This window comes from Lichenostomus cassidix, chromosome 23, assembly GCF_008360975.1.
Source record: "Lichenostomus cassidix isolate B80296 chromosome 23, HeHo_3.0, whole genome shotgun sequence".
In the NCBI taxonomy this organism is placed as follows: domain Eukaryota; kingdom Metazoa; phylum Chordata; class Aves; order Passeriformes; family Meliphagidae; genus Lichenostomus; species Lichenostomus cassidix.
Window position 1 is genome coordinate 4,045,557 of NC_139503.1, and position 21,873 is coordinate 4,067,429.

General features: G+C 57.2%; 2 protein-coding genes and 1 non-coding gene across 4 annotated transcripts; 1 reads left to right on the forward strand and 2 right to left on the reverse strand.

Annotated features, from left to right (window-relative positions):
* Positions 1 to 166: 166 nt before the first annotated feature.
* Positions 167 to 11,005, reverse strand: GMEB1 (glucocorticoid modulatory element binding protein 1). Its single transcript, XM_085081220.1, has 10 exons — positions 10,889 to 11,005; positions 9,368 to 9,528; positions 8,361 to 8,443; positions 7,289 to 7,413; positions 6,390 to 6,493; positions 5,818 to 5,972; positions 4,505 to 4,633; positions 3,689 to 3,826; positions 2,507 to 2,629; positions 167 to 1,945 (listed from the first exon to the last, which is right to left on the reverse strand). The coding sequence occupies exons 2-10, from the start codon at positions 9,493 to 9,495 to the stop codon at positions 1,239 to 1,241; spliced, it is 1,692 nt and encodes a 563-aa protein (XP_084937346.1). The 5' UTR covers positions 9,496 to 9,528; positions 10,889 to 11,005; the 3' UTR covers positions 167 to 1,238.
* On the forward strand, positions 10,833 to 21,197 carry LOC146427869 (discoidin, CUB and LCCL domain-containing protein 1-like). 2 transcript variants are annotated; one of them, XM_085081216.1, is made up of 15 exons: positions 10,833 to 11,189; positions 14,220 to 14,441; positions 16,464 to 16,601; positions 17,056 to 17,107; positions 17,312 to 17,384; positions 17,524 to 17,657; positions 17,787 to 17,824; positions 17,943 to 18,137; positions 18,854 to 18,975; positions 19,060 to 19,228; positions 19,344 to 19,436; positions 19,629 to 19,719; positions 19,905 to 19,942; positions 20,110 to 20,226; positions 20,693 to 21,197. In XM_085081216.1, exons 1-15 carry the CDS (start codon positions 10,844 to 10,846, stop codon positions 21,070 to 21,072), a joined length of 2,208 nt encoding a protein of 735 aa, XP_084937342.1. In that variant the 5' UTR covers positions 10,833 to 10,843; the 3' UTR covers positions 21,073 to 21,197. The 2 variants fall into 2 exon arrangements, with proteins under 2 accessions (XP_084937342.1, XP_084937343.1); XM_085081217.1 differs by lacking the exon at positions 10,833 to 11,189 and adding an exon at positions 11,392 to 11,548.
* A 226-nt stretch (positions 21,198 to 21,423) lies between these two features.
* Positions 21,424 to 21,552, reverse strand: LOC146427870 (U11 spliceosomal RNA). The gene has a single exon (XR_014856352.1). It is a non-coding gene; the product is annotated as a U11 spliceosomal RNA (small nuclear RNA).
* Between the last annotated feature and the right edge of the window lie 321 nt (positions 21,553 to 21,873).

A 21,873-nucleotide genomic window follows, 5' to 3' on the forward strand; every position in this document is an offset into this window, starting at 1 on the left:
TTGTTTTGCTTAATATTTCCAGCCAAGCAGCTCCCACCCTCCCAGCCCTCCCAAACCTCTGCAGCTCTAAAGGCACCTGGTGCTTGCCCCCTTCCATTTCCCCACTGTGGCAAAGGCCAGATGGCTCTCCAACCACCGAAAAAAAAAAAAACAGAGGGAAAGGGGGAAAACAGCAGGGCGCACAGTATTTCAGCAACGTGCCAGTTCTAATCCTGCCAAGAGATTATAGGAAGAAAGAAGAAATAATATTACAAAAATAAAACCACCAAACGAGTAGCGACAAGCACGGAGCAGCCTCAGCACACAGTGTAAACAGAAGCTGTCCCGATCCGAAATCCGGCTCTCCCGGAAAGCAACAGCACAACATGCTTTGTACACCCCGAAAGGTCCCTGCGGCGCTGAGCAGCCAAGGGGGAAGGTCTGGGTTTGAGCTTGAGTGGATATTTTTTGCCTCTATGCAAAATGCTGAAGTGATCTGAGTCTTCAAGCGGCGTTTGCAGCACCGAGCCTGGCCAGGCAGGGAAAGGGATGGGGGAAAAGTGCCATGGGAAGAGGTGGGATTGGGATATGGGGACCCTGAGAGAAGGTCCCAGGGCTTTGCAGCTGGGAAATCAGGGCGAGGGGAGGGAGAGAGCAAACAAATACAAAAAAATAGAGATATAAAAACAATTTGTGTGGAGGAGGAGAACATGGACAGTAAATTCATGGTACTGTCAGCCTCCCCAAAGCAAGAATAATAATAAAAAATCCCATTTGAGGTGGCAGTGAAGGGTCTGACAGAATTCCCTTCCCTGGGGAAAATAAAAATACAAATGAGGTACCTGTTCCACCCCAAATCCGCCACCCCTTCTCACAGCCACATCCACACTCAAGCCACTGGTTATTGTCTCTCAAATAAAGTCTCTGGGGCCAGGGCAGCCCCGGAGCAGAAGCACCAACGCATGGCCAGTTCCTCCTGGTTGGGTATCCAGCAGAGATCCAATCTCTCCTTGACCCTGCCACAGGTGGTATTGTTCAGTGCTCCATGGAGACGGAGCCTTTTCCACGTCTCACATGTTTCTCCAGCTTTGTTTTAAAAAACAAAATTATATATATATATGTATATATATATATAAAATGTACAGTACAATGAAAATGTCCACGGTAACAAATGGGGTGGCTGGAAAAGATGCTTAACAAAAAAGCCTGAAATAAAACAAATTCCCAACTCTTCCCCTAACTGACGTTTGCCTTCCCCACTAGTCTTCCAAGACCACAATCTCCACGTTATGGACCTGGTGCTGATGATCTTCCACATCTCCCACCACTTTCTCCTCAGTCCTCAGCTCTGTCTCCAGGATCACAGCTTTGCCCTCCGACTCCTCTGTGTCTGCCTCAGGATCCGGCGCCGGGTCAATCTCTATGATGGTTTGCCCATCGTCCGAGGTGCCTTCCACAGCTTGGATGGTGGAAGTGATGCCAGACTCCATGGCCACCAGTTCCACGGGGTTGACCACGGCCGCCACGTTGGCCAGAGCCCCGCTGTCCTGCATGGCTGCTGAGCTCAGCAGTGCCAGGCTGGAGGACGGGTGCAGAGTGACAGTGTCCGAGGAGGTGGTCTTGGAGGATGAAACCACGGTGGCGTATCGGAAGAGCTGGGAGCCAGATGGCAAGGTGTGGACAGTCACCGGGCTGGAGCCTTGGCCAAGGGTTGCCACAGGGATGTTGCCCACAGAGAACTGCTGTCCGACGGGTGCGATGGCGATGGGGGAGATGACGGTGAACTGAGGCTGCTGGATGGGGGTAGAGGGGCTGAGGATGGTGGCCGAGGCTGGGCGCTGCAGACGGGGTCTCTTGGGGGGCTTGGGAGCGCTCACGGGCATCAGCACCACGTTCTGGATGGTTTGGGACTTGGCCTTCTGGTCCTTGGCGAGTTTCTTCTGCTCTTCCAGCTGCCGCTCCAGGTCTGCAAAGGGAATGGTTAAGGAACACATCACACCAGGGTAAGCGGGAGCTCCTGGGGCTCCAGAACAACCATCACTCCCAGGTTTGTGACAGGAGGTCACCCAACCACCCCGCAAGCCTGCTCTTGGCTTCTTCCTCAAGATCAAATGGCGCTGAAGGAAAAGGGTAGGTTCTCCTGCCACCCACACAGATCTGGTCAATGTTCCAGCTGCCAGTGCCTGGATAAGATGCAGGTAACATTCTATACCTGTTGGCTGCTCCTGCTGATAAGGAGATGGGCATTTCTGCTCCCCAAGATACACCCACCTGCAAGGGAGAGTGGACAACCCCCCCAGGCAGTCAGAATTGCTGCTTGAGCTTGGCTGGATCACCTCCCCAGGAGCCAAGCACCTGCACTGGGGACAGCAGCAGGATGCCCTAGGACAGAAAGGGATTGGGATGCACTTGTTTTGGGACAACCTGTACTGAACACTAACACTAATACTTGGGAGCTGTGTGGAAGGAAAGTCATGTCCATTCCCAAGAGTAGCAGCAGGATTGGAACCCTTATTAGGCACTTTACCTGCCAGTGTGTAAAGAAACTGCTCCTCTCCTTGCTCTGTCTGGTTTTTCCTGTTGTCCAGAACCTTCTTGACTGTGTCCATTAAGCCAAATGTGTGGGCAACGTTGTTCAGGACTGCAGCATCTGCATGGAAAGGGCATGGGGGTAAGTCCCATGTGGGACTTGGGCACTCAAAAGATGCTCCTGTTACACCAAAAATTTTCTACTGCTTTTTAAAACTCTATCTGTTCTTTCACAAGGGCTGGCTGACAAGGACAGGCCCAGTTTCCTCATCCTTCTGCCATCCCAGGATTAAATAATCCCATTCACATGATAAAGCAAATTGAACAGAGCTATGTCACTCAAGCAGCTCCAAATTGCTGCAAATGGAAGCATAATTTGCAATCACAGAGATACAAACGAGCTCTCCACCTACAAATCATTACCCCATGCTGCTGACAGTGTCATTAACATGCCAAGCTCCACTGAAAGCTGTGCAAAATGTCTATTATAATCCACTGACTTCACTCACTCACAGCTCCCAAAAGCTCACACCTACCAGACACAAAGACCTGCCAGCCCTAAGTTAAATTAAATTTTTTTTTAAAAAATATCCTGGGTAAAATGAAGGTTGTGGCTACATGGATGTTCTCTCAGGAAGAGCATCCACAAGAGGTGTTCACAGGGGCATGTGCCGAACCGGATTAGGGAACTGATCCAAGTTAAAAATAACCCTAAAAAGGGGAGGGGAGTTATTTCTAACCCAGATAATTTCCCTCATCTGGTTCAGCCCCCAAAACAGGTTCTCTGGCACCAGTGAAGGCAGAACAAGAAGTGAGGGGGCAGGACCTGTTTGAGCCCGCAGTGTCACAGAGAAGTGTTTGAATAACTCTGGTCCAAGGGACTCTGGGAGAGCTTCCATGGGGTCTGCAAGCTGTGGACAGTCATCTGATGGCCCCAGCAAACTGCCAGGGTCACTTTGCTCAGGGAACAGGGTGGAATGGTGTGTCCTCATGCTTAGAAGCAAAGGCACTTCACAGCTGGGCAGGCTGAGAACACACACAGACTGTGCTCCCACAACTCAGCTAATGAGTGGGAACTCACTCCCCATCCTGAGTCACTAGCCTGGCATGGTGGGATGGACCCTTAGCACTTTTTTTTTGCCTGCAGCTGCCCTTTTGCAACTCTTTCCTCACAACATACCTGTCATCTGGAAGGGAGACTGACCCAACCGCTGCTGCACACCTCTTAGGACTTCTTCTATCTCCTTCTGGATGTTGCACACCACCTCTTCCATCAGCCCCACATCAGCTATTCCTTTCCAGAACATCAGCGTGTCCTCTGGCACGAAAGAGGAGGAAAAGAAGTCAGCATGTACAAGCATTTGGCATTTTTCCCAGAGGGCCACCTTAAATCTCTCAGACAAGTGTATCTTTGCAAGGTGACTTGTAGTTTGATCACTGGAGTGGACAGGACATGTGAAAAAACAACCAACTCCAAACCAAGCAGAATGGACTCAGGCAGCAAATCAGGAACAGGTTTTCAAGCAAGTCCATGACTTCCAAGGCAACATTTCACTTTTTTGCAAGATGCAGAGCTTAAAATCATTATTTGAGGAAATTTTAGCTAAGCTTCCATACTGATACTATATAGTAATGTAAGGCCAGAGAGACACAGAACAGAGTCAAAAGGGAACAAACATGACTCTGCTCCTTGTTGGCTCCAGGCTGGCAGATGTGTTTTACATTCTTGGAATAAAACAGAAAAGCCCCTCACTGTAACCAGTACCATCTGATCTCAGGGATCATCCATCAGCCATGAGGTCAGGGCCAAAGACCTGCAGTGGTGAGGAGCCCCATTGCCACAAAGCCTGGACCCCTGGGAAATGCTGAGATAGCCAAGGGGCTGGGGGACAGCTTTGTCATTGCCTAAACTTTACTTATTTTCAAGATGTAGGTTTCCAAAATGTAACAGGGGAGGAGAGGGGAAGCAAAGACCCAACAAACAGCCTGAGCTTACCTGAGATCTCATCTGTGTCCTTTTTCATGCCTTCCTCAGTGGCCATGGTGACAGCAGCAGTCAGAGCTGAGTTCCACTCAATCCCCTCCTCCATACTCTCCTCCGACAGTGCGATCTGGGTGATGCTCCCTGCCAGAGAGCACCCATCAGCTCCCTCTGCCAGCCCTGAATCCCTGCTTTGCTCCCAAACCCTCAGCCCTCCCCAGGCTCTCTTTCACTCTTTGGCTCAGGTTTGTGCTTGGCTTCTTTCAACCAAACCAGCTAAATGTTGCTGCTTCTCATTGGAACTGCGACTGTGAAAAGCTCTGGTGCTTCTGGAGGGAAAACCATGTGTGTTCCACAGTGGAGTCCCAGTTCAAGAGAGCATAAAGGGATCAGAATAAAAAAAGGAAACAAATAAGGCTCAGCCCAGTCAGCCTTCTCCCCTTTCATCATCCTCAGGGAGCTCTGCACCCCTAATCCCTCAGGAAATGGAGCTGGGGTCCAAGTCGGTTCATAGAAGGGAAATGGATCTGAGTCAATTCTAAGTTCAAATTTGGGACTAAACCAATGTGCAGCCACTGTAAGTTGGCTATGGTGCTTTCAAAGACATTCTCCTTAGCCTGTGCACAACTCAGTCATGTCACCCACCCAGGGCCTCAGAGAAATGTAACCCACCCAGCTGAACAGTGTGGTACAGTTGGGAAAAATCTTCTCTCTTAACCTCACCAAAGAGATTAATTTCTACTCTGGAGCACAGGATCACTGAGAACTTGCAGTTGGAATGACAATCAAATCATGTCCAGCCACCACATCCTGTTCATGGATGTTCTGAAGGAAGTCAGCATCTGCTAAGTATGCTTAACTGCTAAGTATGAGCCCAACTTGTGCCTTTGTAACAGATGGAAAAATGGATATAAAAATATATTTATATCCATTTTCTTTATATCCATTCCTTTCCCAAATGGAAAATATATTGCGAAATGCTGTGCGAGCTCCAACAGGTGTTTGCTCACATGGTGATCCCAGAACAAGGACCCCTGCAAGGCTCTCAACCTCTCTCCTGGCTACCAAGGCTGCCTCTCTGGAAAGCAGCTGCTTGATGCCAGCTGTTTTCCAGCCTTCCCAGTCCTGCAGAGCAGAGCTCCCTGACAGATGCTGCTGAGACCTCACCACACAGACATGGGAAGCATTTTTCTTCCCAGAAACCAGAACAGCCTCCTGCAAAACGGTGGGACTGCCCTGCTGTGCACAGGCAGGATGTGTAAAGCGTGTGTGGGAGGGCGAGGAGCATCAGAGGGAAGTTCCCATGGCTTTGGTAACTGGTTTCCTACCATCAGCTGAGGTTGGAGTCTGCACTACGCTCTGCTGCCCTGGCACTGGCGCTCTGGCGCTGCTGATCAGGAGATCAAACTTGGTGCTTCGACAGGTGTTGGTGCAAACTTTGTCGTGTTGATAGAAGTCAATCTGCCCCGAATCCATCATCTTCCTGTGCAGGGAGTTGGGAGAGAATCAGGCTCAGCTCAAATCTCAGCCTGTAGACAAAAGGGAGTATTCCACCTGGGAATGCTATGGCCATGGGAAGGAAAGAGAAAGGGAGATCCCAGGGCAACTTTGCACCCAAAACAATCTCCTGCAAGGCTTTCGAATGGCAAACACAAACCATCCCCAGCTTCACATACAGGGCTCAAGTCCTGTTCCACCCCTGGTTCCCCTGGCAAAGCCACTTCTGTCCAGGATGAAGTGATCCTGACCCTCACACCATGGGGCTGGAATCTCTGCAGGCTGCTGGCTAGGTACTGGGGGCCTCCAAGAGACCTCCTGGAGACTGCAAAGCAGACAAAATGCCTGCTGGGGGTCCTGCAGCTGCAGGGGTGCAGCCCTGAAGCTGGACAGGGTCAAATACCTTAGCATGATTCCTCCAAGGCGAATGGCTCTCTTCCAATCCTTCAGGGTAGACTTCCCAGCCAGGTGAACAAAATGCTTTGGGCTGATCAGTTGGTCATTGAACTGAAAATGAGACAAGCAAAGGCTCAGCAAACAGGTAACATCACTTGGGAGGATTGGAACATCCAACACAGCTCATCTGAGCCCCTGCTTCCACCCAGAGAGAGGAGCTGCTTCTCAGATCCCTCCCAGCTTTGATCACCTGGGTACAGCAATGCTCACAGCTCCAGGAAGGATGTCTGTAGGGATGACCTACCAGCATTCACAGCCCTAACCAAGACCAGCCCTGAAGGCTTTATATGACCCACATCATCTATGAACATGTACAGTCATCTTGGAGACCATTACAGGAGGTTTCTGTGACATCCAATGGCCCAGCAGCACCCAGCTGACACAGGTATTCCTTTGGGCATCTTTTCTGCCCTGCTCTGGTGATTTGAGTAGTTCCTGCTGAGTGGCAGGAGCGCAAGGAGCCTGGCTGTAACATTGTCACACTCTCGAGTGGGAAAAGGTAACACTGAGATTTCTCAGTGCAACCTGCTCACCAAGGAAATGAAAGGAGTGGAGTAAGAGGATACCAAGGGAAAGGGAGGAGGCAAAGCTCTACCAGATCTCAACACACCTCTCCTGCCTGCCTTCAGTCCCTCCAAAGGGCCAATACAACTGAAATATGACATGGGTGATATCCTTCCCTCCTTAATCCACTCTTCCCCTGCTTCTCCCCGTGAAAAAATAACTTTCGCATCAACAATCCAAGGGCTTGGTTAGGATGAAACACAAAAAGTAAGGAAGTCCTGTGGAGGCCAACTACAGGACCTGGAGGGCAGAGGAGGAATCCACTGGGAGTTTCTCCCTTACCTTCACACACTTGACGTTAATTCCTGGACAGACAAACTTCTTCCAGAGAAGGATGGCTTTGCTCTCCCCGCAGGTGATGGGATAGGCGATCTCGATTTCCTCACTCGTTTCAAGAGTGCTGGGGTCTGAGGGAGGAATGGCTCAAAATGAAACTTTCCACCCAAGAGGTTCCAATCCCACAAGGTGGGAGCTGGAAGCTCACAGGCTGTGAGACCTGCACTTGGGAAACCAAAAAAAAAAAGGGCAGATCTCAGTTCAGGATCAGTCCTCTCTTAGTCTTCTCAGAGTTAGTTCAGACTAACTCTAACAGCAACTGGCATCTGCTTTTTGATATAACAATGCTCCAAATGAAGCTCATCTATCAGGAGACATGAAATCAGAAATCCAACACATCTGTAAAGGAGGGCAGGTGTCAAGGAGAACAATCTTAGTGGCAATAAAATGGTTTAAAATTTGAAGCACAAATATCTCTCGGATTCTTGGAGCTCTGGTATCTCTTTAGCAGCGATATCAGATATTTACTGATAATATATTCTCTTCACATGCAGAGTTTCTGCTAATCCTGCCAAAAGACCCATACCCACACAGGAAGAATTCTAGTCAAGATCTAGTGACAGCACCCAGTGACAGGAGCCTTTTCCCACACACTGCTCAGGATGGCAGGGAGCACTTGCAGCCAACCTGCTCAGTTCTTCTGAACATCCAGTCCAAACCATCACACTGTTGGTTCAGCAAAGACCCCACAACCAGAGCCTAATGCTTCAGCCACCACATCCTCATACCATCATTCCTGCTGCCAGTGCCTGCACACCAGGACTAGGGTGACATCCTGGCTCCTCTGGACCCCATGGGAGCCCTTACCATTCACTGCAGGAGAGCCAGAATCTCACTTCCAGGACTTTGAGACCAAGCAGTAACAGCAGACTCTTATTCCAGAGTATGCCCAGCCCCTGCACCCACATCCATGCCTGGGAATCAGCATCTGCAGGGGCAGAGCCAGAAGGAAGCCCAGTGAACTGGAGACACCAGCCCTGCACAGGAGGGGATTCATCCACACCAAGCAGCAACTCACCAATCCCTTCTTCCAGCTTGTGGATAGTGTGGGTTTCCACGGCCACCACAGCAGCACTGGCTTCAGAGCCCTCTTGGTAAATCCTGTGGTGAAAGTGGCCATCCATAAACAAACTACGTAAATCGTAGGAAATTAGGATTCACAGTGCAGGGTTAAAAATTTCAAGTAATTTCTTATTGCCTGTCCTCAAGGGGCATGAATTTTGTGATACAGTTTCAAACACCAGGAATTTTTTGGCACGTACAAAACGCTAATTAATCCCAAGGTCTGACACATGCAGAGGCATTCCCAGTGCTGTCATCCCACCCTCCACATGGCCAGTGTCAACGAGGCAGATCTGCAGGCTTCTCTGTCACCCTCTTTATACTTTCTGTCACCCTCGACAACAGGAAGCCGAGCCCAGTGTCCCAGGATTTCCCTTCCAGCCTTGTGTGACATTGCAGCACAGATGACCACAAAGAGAAGTCACTGTCAGGCCCACAGCCACCCTGTCCTGCAAATATGATCAAATTGGAGTCAGGTTTTTTACATCCTGATTGATCCAGAGTGAAGATGAAACCACTTCTCTGCAGCAGCTGCCAGGGAGCCACTAAATTCCCTCCACATCCCAGCCTCACTTTATTATAGAAGAGGATTATTTTAGGGGAGAGCTGGCAGAGAGGCACATGCAGGTCTGAACACACACACCACCGTGTTCAGCAGCTGCAGTGTGACAAAAACCACCCCTGAGACTGGAGAAGGAAGAGAGAGACTGGGACAGCACTGCTGCCATGATCCAGGAGCACTGCACTAACAGCCTCGCAGGACAATTTCAGCCCTTGGAGGCCCTGTGACAGCCACACACACGAAAGCTTTTATCTGTTGTATTTTCTCTCTCTCCTGCACAGTACAAAACCAACACAGACCTGGAAAACACAGAGATGCTCTGTCCCCACACCACAAAAACCCCCAGGGCTCCCCCCATCCCACCCCACACCTCCCAGTCACACCAGTACCATCCAACTCACCCTTGCTGCACCGGCTGGAGCTGCAAGATCACTTGGGTTTTGGTATCCTCCGGGTTCTCCCCTTCATTCCCGTCACTTGGTACAACCACCACATCACCCACAGGGACGCTCACCTCGGCATTCGCCATCTCTCACATGAACCCGGCGAGGTTTTCTCCTCCCTGTGGATCATCAGAGCTGGGAACAGATCCCAGAGGCAGATCCCCCCAAGAGCCATCCCACTCATAACTTCCCAAGCCAGCAGCTCTCTCCAGCTCTGAAACTCCCAATCTGGCACCAGGGAACGAACCCACATGGCGGGTTTTGGCAAGAGTGTGTTTCCAACACAGAGCTTCTCCTGCTGGCCAGCAGTGCTTCCAGACACCCCTGGGATGCTCTGATCCCTGACTACCAGGAACGTGCCTGTGGATGCTCCTTTCCAGTGGACGCAGGTGTCAACGTGTGGTGCTGCCACAGGAGGACCTAACAGGGGGTTCTGGAGGAGCTGAACTCCCAGGGGATGTTCCTATGGCTGCACAGAAGGCACAGAGGTGGTTTTGTTACAGCCGTGGGGCTGGAGTTCATCCCTGCAAGCCTGGGCTCTACAAGCTGCTGGGAAAGCCAGTGTCAGAATTGTGAAATGGTTTGGGTGAGAAGGGACCTGAAAGCTCATCTCGTCCCACCGCCTGCCATGGCAGGGACACCTTCCACTATCCCAGGTTACTCCAAGTCCTGTCCAGCCTGGACACTTCCACGGATTCAGGGGCAGCCACAGCTTCTCTGGGCAACCTGTACCAGGGCCTGCCACCCCTCACAGGGAAGAATTTCTTCTCAATATCCCATCTAAATCTCAGAGACCTCAGGTGGGGATCTGCTGGCAGATGACTGAGGGTTCGGTACCCCGCGGCTGGGATGCACCAGGACAGCCTGCGGCGCCACCGGCACAGGGGCCATGCGCCCACCCGGCTGCAGGCGTGGGGCTCCCGCCAGTCCCCGCAGCTGGCCTCGCTCCGGGGCACAGACAGACCCACGCGGGACTCCCCGAGGGACGGCGGGGCTTCCCCGGGCTGTCCGGCGCGGGGGGTCACTAGGACACGGGCACACTGGTGACACACGGCGATCGTGCCGAGGCCTGGAGCTCGGCGGGGGAGGAAGCTCCGGGGAACCGCCAGCCCCGCGGGGTGTCCGGCCGCGCCCCGGGGGTCGCCGTCTGTCCCCGCCGGGCCCGGGGGTCACGTGAGGGGGACCCGCGGGGACACCCCGCAGCGCGCGCTGCGCCGGAGGGGCGTGGCCTGCCCGGGGGAGGGGGCGTGGCCTCTCCCCCCTCCCCGCGGCGCTGCCCCCCTCCCCCCCCCGCCTCTTTCCCCCCCGACCCCCCCAGCGGCGCGCGCGCGACGTCCGCCCTCGCGGCGGCGGCGGCACGTACGGCGGCGACCCCTCCCTCCCCTCACGGCGGGGCCGGGCCCCCTCCCGCCCCGCCCCGCCCCGTCGCGCCGCATGGCCCCTCCCGGCCCCCGTAGCGCGGCGCCAGCTGGGCCTTACCGTCGGCGAGCGGCCGAGACCGGGGGCTGTGGGACGGGGAAACGGGGGGGTGGGGGGGGCCGGGCCGGGCAGCAGCAGCGCATGCGCAGTGCCCGCCGCGGCCTCGGCCGCCAGCACTTCCGGCCGCCGCCTGCCTTAAAGGGGCCGAGGGGCGAAGCGCGCGGCCCTCTGCCGCCCCCTGGTGGCCATCGGCGGTATCGCCCTCGCCGCGCGCGCGGCCAGCCCGGGACACGAGCTGCAGGCCGAGGTGTCACGGCGCGGTTCGCTGCCTCCCGGTCCCGGGGGCGAGCCGCGCATCAGGGTACCGGGCATCTCCCGCCCCGCCCCGCCCCGAGCCACCCCCGGGGAGACCACCGGGACCTCCCGCGAGCGGTCCGCCGAACCCCCCACTCCCCCCGCCGCGCGGGGCGGCCGACTGACAGTGCGGCGGACCAATGGCCACGCGGGGTCGGGCGGCGACAGCCAATGGGCGCCCCAAGGCGGGGAGGGGGGCGGGCCCGGGGCGGCAGCGCGGCGGGGCCGCGGCGGGGCCGGGCGGCGGCGGCAGGAGGAGGATGCGGGCGGGCGGCGGGGCGGCCCGGGGGGCGCTGGCGCTGGCGCTGGTCCGCCGCTGCCTCCTGCTCGGTCCGCTGGGGCTGCGCCCGGCCGGCGCACAGGACGGTGAGTGCCGATTGCGGAGCAGCGGCGGCGGGACATCGCACACCGGGAGCCCCGCTCCCGCCGGTACCCCCGGGGCTTTCGCTTCACTCGGCGGGCTGGGGACCGGAGCTTGTTCCGGGATGGGGACTGGGAAGGGGGACGGGACGGGCTCGCCTCTGCCCAGGGACGGTGCAGGACGGGCTCCTCCCTGTGTCCGGACCGGGATGGGAGCAGGGTGGGCTCCCGGGAACAGTTCCCCGCTGTGTCCAGACCGGACCACACCGGGACAGGGTCGTCGCGGTGCGCCTGCCCCGGTTCCTTTCTGGAACGGAGTCCGTGCCATCCCTCTGTCCCGGTACCGACCCGGGACGGGCTCCCTGCCATCCCTTTGCTCCGGTACCGATCCGAAACGGGATCCCTCTGTACCGATACCGGGCTAGACGGGCTCCCCGCCCTCCGTCTGTCCTGGTACTGATCCCGGTACCGGTGTCCCTCTACTCCGGTACCGGTCGGGACGAGCTCTCTGCTGCCTTCACCACCCCCGCATCACGCCGGTCCCGCACCCCCCATTTTCCCCGCAGCCCCCCAGCTCTCTCGGTCGCTGCCCCCGGTGCCGGCTAACCGGGCGTCCCGAGAGCCCCGCGTTCGGCTCCATCCCGCTGCAGGGCTTTCCCCGGGAACCCTTAATCTCGGAGTTTATGAGGATCGCTGGAGCTGACATGCAGAGCCGGGAGAGCCGGGCAGCGGGCTCCATCCCGGGAATGCTGCGGAGCCCGGCAGCCTCCCTCCCGGGGGGATTTGTAGCCGCCGGGTCCAGGACGACCCGGAGGGAATGTTAACCCAAACCTCCTCCTAAAGTTCGTGTTTCTCGGTGTCACTTGTCCCCCACTCATCCAAGAGCAAGGGAGATAACGACGGCTCACCCAAAGCATTATTCTCAGCGAAGGGAAACTGAGGCAGGGGGCCAGGTCGGGATCACTGGAGGCAGAATCCCGCTGTGTTCCCCGAGTGTGATTTGGGACACATCCTGCAGCGGGTTTCCACCGGATCGCAAACCCACTGGTGGACGCGCGGGAGCTTCCCGGGGCCGGCAGCATGACAGAGGCAGGAGTGTGCCGGGCTTTTCCCAGAGCATCGCCCTGTTTTGTCTTTCTTACATCCTGTGAGAAAACAAACAAATCCCTGGCAGGAATGACCCCGGCGGAGCCCGGCTATGACTTCACCTTCACCCACCGGAAATCCAGTTTTCACATTTTTTGGGAGGGGAGTGAAGTCTCCCGTGGCTGGGACAAGTCCCCCGTGGCTCTGCCTTGGCCATTCCCGGCCACTCTGGAGCATCTTTGGAGCCAAATTCCCAGGAGTGCCTGCAGCTCTCGGCTTATCTCTGGCATGCCCTCCCGGCACGCGCTGGTCACACTCGGGATGTTTTTAACAAAGATTTCCTTTCCTTGCATGGGTTTTTCCCAGAATGGGTCTCTGCAGCTCCTCAGCACCACCAGTGTGGATGTCGAGCTGGAGGGGTCCATCCAAGACCCCCCAGCTGGGCTCCTGTGTCCAGCTGTCCTGGCCATAGAGAGTTTTCCTTGCAGAACCCAATGGCTTCAACTTTCTGTGCTAGAAACTCCCCCCAGCTACCACAGATTTCTCTCCCCCAGCAGAGCAGCCCTTCTGGGAGCCACTGTCCCGGCAGCCGTGGGGTCTCCACTGCCCCCCCAGACCCCACTCTTGGAGGGCCTGATCCTTTTCAGCTCAGCTCTGTCAGCATATCCTGCCCAAAAAGGGGAAAACTGGTGATTTCTCCTAGTCCCACAGGATAAACCTCACCCCAGTTTGGCTGCCAGTCCTTCCTGCAGGCTGGGGAGGAGGGGGCTCTGTGGGGGGCTGGCATCTTTCACCTCTACCCCCCCCTTTTTTAGCCCTGCAGAGTTTCCCTTGCTGGCGCTTTGTGTCGTCTCCTGGCGACAGCGAGGGGAGCCAAGGCTGGGCAAATGCCTGCCCACCATCCCTTTTCTTTCTGGCTGTGCCAGGATGATGCTTGAAAGGAGCAGCAGCTTTTGGGGGGATGTGAGGAGGAGGTGTTGGACCCCCACAAAGCCCCAGCCCACACAGAGGGGCTGAGTGGTGTTTCCCCCATTTCCCTGCACCCCAGTCCTGCCCAGAAATTCTGGCCAGATCTGAACACCAGGCACTTTCAGCTTATTTCCAGGATATTCCCTCGTGCCTAAGGGCAGTGAGACTGGAGAAAAGCCCCTTTTGTGGTGGATCTGGCATCACCCTGGGAAGGAGGCGATGGGGATGCAGCTGCCCAAGGCTATCCTCAATGTCAAGGCTGCAGCCAGGGGGTCCTGGGTGCTGTCCTGTGCTGTACAGCCCCATGGGGTGGGGATATTCCCTCCCTGAATCCTTTTGGATCCCCCCAAATTGGGGTTCTTCTGGACTGGGGGATGTAGAGGAGCTGGAGGGGTGTGCTGGGTGGCTGTGGGGGAAACTATGGCAGCTTCATCCCTGAATCCCCCCGCAGACAGTTCCCAGTGCCGTGAGCATCCAGAAAAGCCACCACAAAATCATGCTTTAGACAAGGAAAACGCTGAAGGGGCTGTGGGTGCCCAGGAGTTGTTCTGGAAGCCTCACCAAGTGGGGAAACTGAGGCAGGGAGCACCCTGTCTGAGCTCCCTCCCTGGTGTCTCTGCAGGAAGCGGCTGTGGCCACACGCTGCTCACACCTCACAGTGGCACCCTGAGCTCCAAGAACTACCCAGGCACATATCCCAACCACACCATGTGCCGCTGGCTGCTCCAAGCCCCCCCGGGCACCTCCCTGCTCCTGGCATTCGGGGATGTGGATCTGGAGCCCTCGGAGCACTGTGCCCACAGCTCCCTGCTGCTCGCTGACCCCCAGGCTGGCACTGCCTACGGTAAGGGGGGTCCTGGGGGAACTGGGGTAGGGGTGATAGAATGTTTGGGATAGGGAGAATATCAGGAAAATCTGGGAGTTTAGCTGATTTAATCATGGGGAGGGAGAATGTCTGAAGAGAAGGGGTACCCAAGCAGGGTGGTATTTGAGGAGGGGGTATCCAAGAAGGGAAATATCAGAGGGTGGGGGTACCCAATATCTGAGGAGTGGGTTATCCAAGGAAGAGAAATACCCAAGGATGTGGGTACCTGAGGAGTGGGGAAGATATCCAAGGAGAGTAATATTTGTAAATGGGGATATCTGAGGAGTTGGGTACCCAAGGAAGCAATTATTGCCAAGCTTGCAGGGCAACTGCCCAGCTGGGACCAGATGCAGCCACTGAATAATTAATTTGTCAACCCAGCCTCTGCCCAAATGCTTCCAGGATTTTCCCAGGCAGATTTAATGGTCTTGAAGGGATTTGGCAGCACTGGGAGCATGATGAGTGCTGAGCAAAACGTCTTGGGGATGCAGGGAAGCATCAAGTGATGGGGTGGGATGGAGGAGCAGCCCTGGTGAGGGGCTGGACAGAAGATGGGAAATGCAGGATGGAAAGGAACCGGCTTGGATCCATGGGACTGGGAGATTTCCCTGTTCTCCAGGGCTTTCACCCTTTCTGAGCTGGTCACCAGAGGGGTGACAGCACGCGAGGTCCGTGGTCCCCACCCTCTCTGCTGTGGCCTCAGGGACATATTTGTCCCTAAAGCTAAGAGACCTCCTGGCCCCAGGCTGAGATGAAGCAATGTGGGAAAGGGGAGAACCCCCAGATAATGCTCCCGGGGGCTGGGGGAAGCACTGCGGGGCTTGGGGAGGTGGCTGGGCACCCGCAGCCCCTTTGGGTGCCACCAGGGCCATGCCAGTGTGACACAGGGCTGGGGTCCCACTCCCTCTTCCATGGCTGACGCCAGCCCTTGAGAAGTCCCAGATGTTTTTCGGGAAGCGGCTGGAGCAGGCGGAGGCTGTGGGCTCCTTCCTGCTGACTCAGACCTGCTGGCTGGCCCCTGGCCTGCTTCTGCTGGGGACGTGGCAGGGTCCCCAAGGGGGTGGCAGCCTCCAGGGCTCGGCTGAGGGGTTATCAGCTGCCAGGGTATCACTGGACAGACGTGGCAGCACTGAACCAGGGCAGCACTGGCATCTGGCAACTGGTGGGAGGGAAATCTGTGTGTGCATCATCTGAATCTCATCTGCGTATCATGTCACATCTGTGACATCTCTGCGTGCACAAGTGTCTCACGTCCCCTGGGACCGACCTCCCAGTTCAATATGACCCAAGCAGGGTGAGGGTGTGGGTTAGGGGAGGGAAACTGAGGCACGGGGAGAGGTGTCACCAGCAGCCCCATAGGGACACAGGGACACAGTTCCCTGCCCCCAGGACAACAACGGCATTTGCTCAAAGCATCTCTGGGTGCCCAGAGACTCCAGTGATGGGCATGATACAGAGCAGAGCAATGTGGGGGTCAGAGGGTGATGGCAGTCCAGGGATTGGGGACACCTTCTGTCCCCAGCTGGGACCAGAGATGTCCCTAAGGAACCCGCCTGCCTGCTAAGCCGAAGTTTTAATCAGGGAGATGGAGATTGCAAATTAATGTGGATTAAATGGCGGGGGGGGGGTAGGGCAGGGGTGGATTTAGGAGGCAGCTTCAGCAGCACCTGTGAACGGGGAGATGGGGAGGGGAATAAGGACACAGCTTCCATTTTGGGGTCCTGTGGGGTGATGCCAGGTGTACCAGTCCCTGCAGGTGCTTGGTGATGGCAATGGGGCCACCCTGGGGCTGGGATCAGCCTGGGCATGGGACCACCCTGGCATGAGGTCACTCTGGCATGGGACCACCCTGGGTGTGGGACCATCCTGGATCATGGGACCACCCTCAGGATGGCACCAGCCTGACATGGGGCCAGGCTGCATGGCACTCCTGGGGTCCGAGTGCCCAAGCATGTCCCCACAGACCCCAAATCTTCTCCACGGCGCCATCCCTGCTGGCAGGGCCCTACTGCAGGAACTCCGTCCCTTCTGCTCCACTCCTGGTGACAAACTCCAGCGCTGTGACCGTCCTGTTCAACAGCACCAGCCACCGCTCAGGACGAGGCCTCCTCCTGTCCTATGCCACCTCGCAGCATCCAGGTATGGGGACAGAGCATCCCCTGGGATGCAGAGACATCCCTGGGATGTGTCCTGACCCATGCAGGGGGTGAAGGGAGCTCCTTGCTGACCCCAGGATGGGCTCTCATCACCCTGAGCTCCCTGAACATCCATGCTCTCCCTGGCTGGGGGCAAACATGGAAGACTCCCAGGCCACCTAGCCAGCTGGGACCCCTTCAAGAACACCAGGTCAGGTGGCACCCCAACATCAGGCAGAGCCACACGCACTGTAGATGGTGCCATGGGGCCAATAGTTGCAGGGACCAAGGGGCCATCCCTCCCTGCCCCTCCAGACATGGGGACGTGGAGGGCAAAACACAAATGAGGAGCAGGATTCGGTTAGGAAGGGCATAGGAATGGGTGCCCTGGGGCAGAAGTGGGTGTGTGCTGTGGGGCAGGTAGGGGTCCCTCACCCTGGGGTGTCCCTGCCTTGCAGACCTGGTGTCCTGCCTTGTTCGAGGTACCCACTACACCCAGGAGCATGTCAGGTGAGTGGTCAGGGAGGACGAGGGTTTCCATTTTGGTGTCCCCTGCCCCAGGGGTGTCCCCTGCCCCTGACCCAGCCCGTCAGCCCCGCTTTCATCTCCATCCCTCTCCTGAGGTGCAGCTCCGGTGGGATGGGAAGCAGAGTGGGTGTGCAGAGGGGGTTTGGATGGGAGGGAGCCCTGACCCCCCCACACCGTGTGTTTCAGTGTGTACTGCCCTGCGGGCTGCAAGGACATCCACGGGGACATCTGGGGCAACCCGAGCCAGGGCTACCGGGACGTAAGTGTGGGCCAGGGACGGTCCCTACAGCACTGCTTGTCACCCCCGGCAGCCAGAGGTGATGGGTGTGGGCTTGGGGTGCCCCACGGGGTGCTCTGGCCTGCCGTGGGGGGCTGCCCTTACCCCCTGCTCCCCACAGACATCGGTGCTGTGCAAGGCAGCCGTGCACGCTGGGGTGATCGCGGATGAGCTGGGCGGGCAGGTCACCCTGTCCCGGGAGAAGGGCATCACGCTCTATGAGGCAGCCTTTGCCAACGGGCTCCACTCCAAAAGGTAGGTGAGGAGTGCCTGGCTGCACCCCACACACAGCTGCAGGACCCACCTGTGTGACCCCTCAGTTTCAGAGATTCCCCAGGGTTTGTTCACCCCCGTCTGATGCTCCCCCTGCTTTCCTCCACCTAGGGGATCCCTCTCCGAGAAGCGTCTCATATTCCACAAAGGTATTTTTTTCCCATTTCCTCTGAAATTAAGGCACGATTTTGGCTGTCAGACCCGGTGCCACCCCCATGTGCCTGGTTGGGGTTTCCGGGTTCCCAGTGTGCTCTCTCCTGTCTCCAGCCTGTGATGATGTGCTGGAGGTGGTTGCCTTCAATGCCTCGTCCTGGTGGCATGAGGTGGACACACTGGGCCAGGACCGAGCCTGGGTGGCTGAACAGGCAGCACTGAGCACCACAGGCCACTCCTGGGCAGCTGAACCCGGTGCCAAGGCCGCCTGGCTGGAGCTGGACCTGGGTACCCGAAGGAATGTCACAGGTGAGAGTTGGTTGTCAGAGGGGGACAACAGTTACACATGTCCCCTTGCCACCGTGACCACTGTCCTCCCCCTGTGCCAGCCTCACTGATCCCCACAAAACTGCCCAGGGCAGTTGCCCCCCTGTAACTCCCAAGACACACTGGAGCTCACTGAGCCATGGTTTTACTGGTGCAAACTGGGATGTAGAGCACACCAAGCCCACCAGCTGCTCCTGTCCCCCTTTTCTTCCTTTCCCCCCCTCATCTGCAGCCATTTCTGGGACGAACAAGTTAATATTATGCTCTTGCATCTGGTGCCAGCGAGTGCCTTTTGTCCGGCTGGAGCCTGCCGAAAGCAGGGGCTTTGTGCACCAGCGGCTGGTGACTCTGGCGAGGAAAATGGGGACATTGTCCAGTCGGAGGCTGGAGGAGGGAGGAATGCAGGGTTGGCAGCCAGAGCTGGAGGTTATCGGCTCCTGGGGGCAGAGCAGAGCGTCCCACACTGAAATCTGCCACCCAAACCCCCTCTTAGGGTCAGAAGGATCCCCCTCTGCCGGGTGACATGTCCTGCCCTCCTAGTCCTTTCCCAGTTGGGTCTTGAGTATCCCAAAGATGGGACTTAGTCCAGCTGGGAGAGCTCTGCCCCATGCTATGGGGCAGAGGGTGACCCCCCACAAGCCCTTCCCCAGCCCTGCAACCCCCGAGTTACAGCGGGAACACCCCTCCTGCATCCACAGGCATCATCACTAAGGGCTCCTCCGAGCAGCACGACTACTACGTGACGTCCTACCACATCTCCTCCAGCCGCGACGGGAAGAATTGGAAACCCTACAGAGGCAGCAGTGGCCAGGAGGACAAGGTGGGCATGCGGGGGGACATCACAGGCTGAGACCCCCTGCCCATGGATATTTGGCCATCAGCACCTCTTCACCCTCTCTGGCAGGTGTTTGAAGGAAACACCGACAGCCACGGGGAGGTCTCCAATGCCTTCATCCCCCCCATTGTCGCCCGCTATGTTCGTGTCACACCGCAGAGCTGGCACCAGCATGTGGCCCTCAAGGTGGCCCTGGTGGGCTGCCAGCTAGCCCGGGTCCGTGCACCCCGTCCCTACGGTGAGACCCTCCACGAGAGCTCACAGCCCCATGTCCTGAACATCCCCCTGGGGCCTCCACTTCCCTGTGCACCCAGTGGTGGTCCCACAATCAGGGTTCCTGCTCTGCCCCACAGTGCCTAATGTCCCCAGGGAGGTTCTTGAACCCACCAGCCACCCAGCCAGCCGTACTGCCATCCCTGGCATTGCCCTGGACCCAGAGAAGGCAGGTGGGTGCCATGGGGGGCTGCCCTTGGGGTGCAACGTTGTCTTGTGGTGCTCCAGGTGCCACTGGGGCTTCATCCCCCTGTGGGAACACATTGATTTTCCTCCTCTGGTGGCCCCAGGTGGGCTGCTGGCACTCATGGGTGCAAAGGGGTGGGATGGCACCCCGGGGGGCTGACACTGCCCTCCCTCCCCAGGCTCCACACTGCTGGTGATGCTGCTCACTGGTGGCTTTGTGCTCCTCTGCTCCTGCCTCCTGCTCCTCGCTTTCCTCTGCCACAGGAAGAGGTTGGTCCCGTCCTGTCCCCTGCTTTGCCCTGGGGGACCCAGCATCACCTCCCCAAATTGTGGCAGCTTCATCCAGCTGTTCACTGGGTCCCGAGGGGTGGAGCCCCCCATGCAGTGAGTGTGAGGGGATGCGTGGTGGTGAGCATGGAGTAGCTCTTGCCCCATCTTGCCTCTCCCCTTGGCAGGAAGTCAGCGGTGGAGCTGAACTGTGGGATCACAAAAGGTAAAAGGGTCCACAACCTCTCCCCAAAATCAGGGGTCCTGTGTGCTGTGGGGTGCAGCTGGTTTAACTGGTGCTGCTGCCAAGACCAGCCCTGTCCCACCCCCCAGAGGCACCTGCGTGTCCATGTGACAGCCTGTGACAACAGAGGGTTTCCTCTCCCTGCCCAGGGTACCCCAAGCTGGAGTCGAGCCAGGTCTGCTCCCTGCAGAGCCTGCCAGCCCCCAGCCTGGCCTCCTTCCCCATGGCCCCCATGCCAGGGGACCTCAGCCGGACCCATTCACCAGGTAACAGGGACATCAGGGCATGAACTGCTCCCTCAGCCCAGAGCCAGAGCTGAGTTTCCCCTATTGCACCCTGGGGGACACCTTGGGGTGCCCATTCCCCCCTCCCTCTTCTGGTCTGACCCCTCCTGCATCGTGATCCTGAGCAACAGGGACATCCTCATTAATTAGACCCTCCCTTTAATTATTATAATTTATTATAATATGTTATAGTTTATAGTTACTATAACATATTATAGTAACACCCCACATTAATTAATAGTAGTAGTAGTAGTCCACCTCTATCACACTGGAGGGTGGCTGGGGACAGCAGGAGCCCCTCTCTGTGTTGTGGTTGAGCAATGTGGGGTCCATTGCTGGGTGTGCTGCCCTAGGTGGGCTTTGGAAGTTTTCCCCTCCCTGGAAGTCCAAACATGCCGGTTTTCAGCCCACCTCACGGCTCCCTGACACTGCAGCCTGCCTGTTTCAGAGTACGCTGAGCCAGACCTGGTGCAGGTGAGCCCTAGCAGCCAGACAGCTCCCTCCACCTTCAAGCCGCTCCTGGAGGAGGGCTACACTCTGCCGCTGGTCCTGAGCCACTACGACGTCCCGGGAAAGCACCACGAGTACGCGGAGCCGCTGCCGCCAGAGCCGGAGTACGCCACGCCGTTCAGCGAGCCGGAGCCCGCCGGGATGCGCCGCAGCACCGCAGGGCCCGCCGGGTGTCCCCCGGTGCGGTACCGGACCCCTGCCTCGCGGCCCGCCGAGCTGCCCGCCGCGGCGGAGCGAACTGGCAGCCCCTGTTTAGAAGGAGCCCACGGGCGGCCCGGGCACTGTCCCCTCGCCCACGAGTACCACGAAGCCTTGTGAGGAGGGCAGCACCGCGGCACGATACCAGCCGGGGCGGGGGGAAGAAGACGTGTAGAGGGGAACCTCGTGCAAGGCTTTTTTAAAAATAATCCTATGTAAATATATATATTCTATATAGAAAGAGAGATGTGGAGCGCTGCGGCCCGCGCCGCCGGTCGGGGATGTCACTCACTGTCCCAAACCCTGCCGTGCGAGGTGCCTACAATTACCACTAGTACCAGCCGCGGTACCGCGACACGGCTGCAGGAATTGCAGGAAGAATTGCAGCAGTAGTTGCAGACATACAGCTCCTTTCATACCGGAGCTCCCTCCCAATCACCTCTGCTCTCTGCCGTTCACCGGTGCCCATGCCGGGGTGCCGGAACGAGCGGTTACCGGCTGCCCCTCCTCGCAAAAATTGTGCTTCCGAAATCTCTTGATGTCGATTCCGCGGGGGTGGCGCGAGGCCCCCCCGTGCCACGCACGGCAGAAGCCCTTTTTAAACCGATGTTTGACTGCCAACGGGTCCGGAAAGCGTTCGAGTACTATCTAGGTCAGGGCGAGGATCGCTACAGGCAGTAACCATTCTGTCTGTGTGTCTATTCCTTTATCCTTCTTTCTCGATTTTCTCATGTCTTTTGGCCGTTTCTGCAGGTTTTCTCTCAAAAAATCGCCGTTTTTCCCCCCGTTTAGCCGCCCAGCGGTATGCAAATCGCGCGGGGCATGCTGGGTATGCGGCGTCCGTGAGGCGGCGCGAGGAGGCGGAGCGCCTGTGGCGGGAGAGTCACGGCGCGCGCGCGCAGACGGACTCGCTCCCGATTG

Coding starts and splice junctions, on each gene's coding strand:
- LOC146427869 (XM_085081216.1), top strand. CDS start 10,844: ATGGCCCCTCCCGGCCCCCGTAGCGCGGCGCCAGCTGGGCCTTACCGT. Junction 19,720..19,904: donor TTCCTCTGCCACAGGAAGAG/GTTGGTCCCGTC, acceptor TCCCCTTGGCAG/GAAGTCAGCGGTGGAGCTGA. Junction 20,227..20,692: donor CAGCCGGACCCATTCACCAG/GTAACAGGGACA, acceptor TGCCTGTTTCAG/AGTACGCTGAGCCAGACCTG.
- GMEB1 (XM_085081220.1), bottom strand. CDS start 9,495: ATGGCGAATGCCGAGGTGAGCGTCCCTGTGGGTGATGTGGTGGTTGTA. Junction 5,973..6,389: donor CTTGGAGGAATCATGCTAAG/GTATTTGACCCT, acceptor CTCCCTGCACAG/GAAGATGATGGATTCGGGGC. Junction 3,827..4,504: donor GGACACAGATGAGATCTCAG/GTAAGCTCAGGC, acceptor CTTTCGTGCCAG/AGGACACGCTGATGTTCTGG.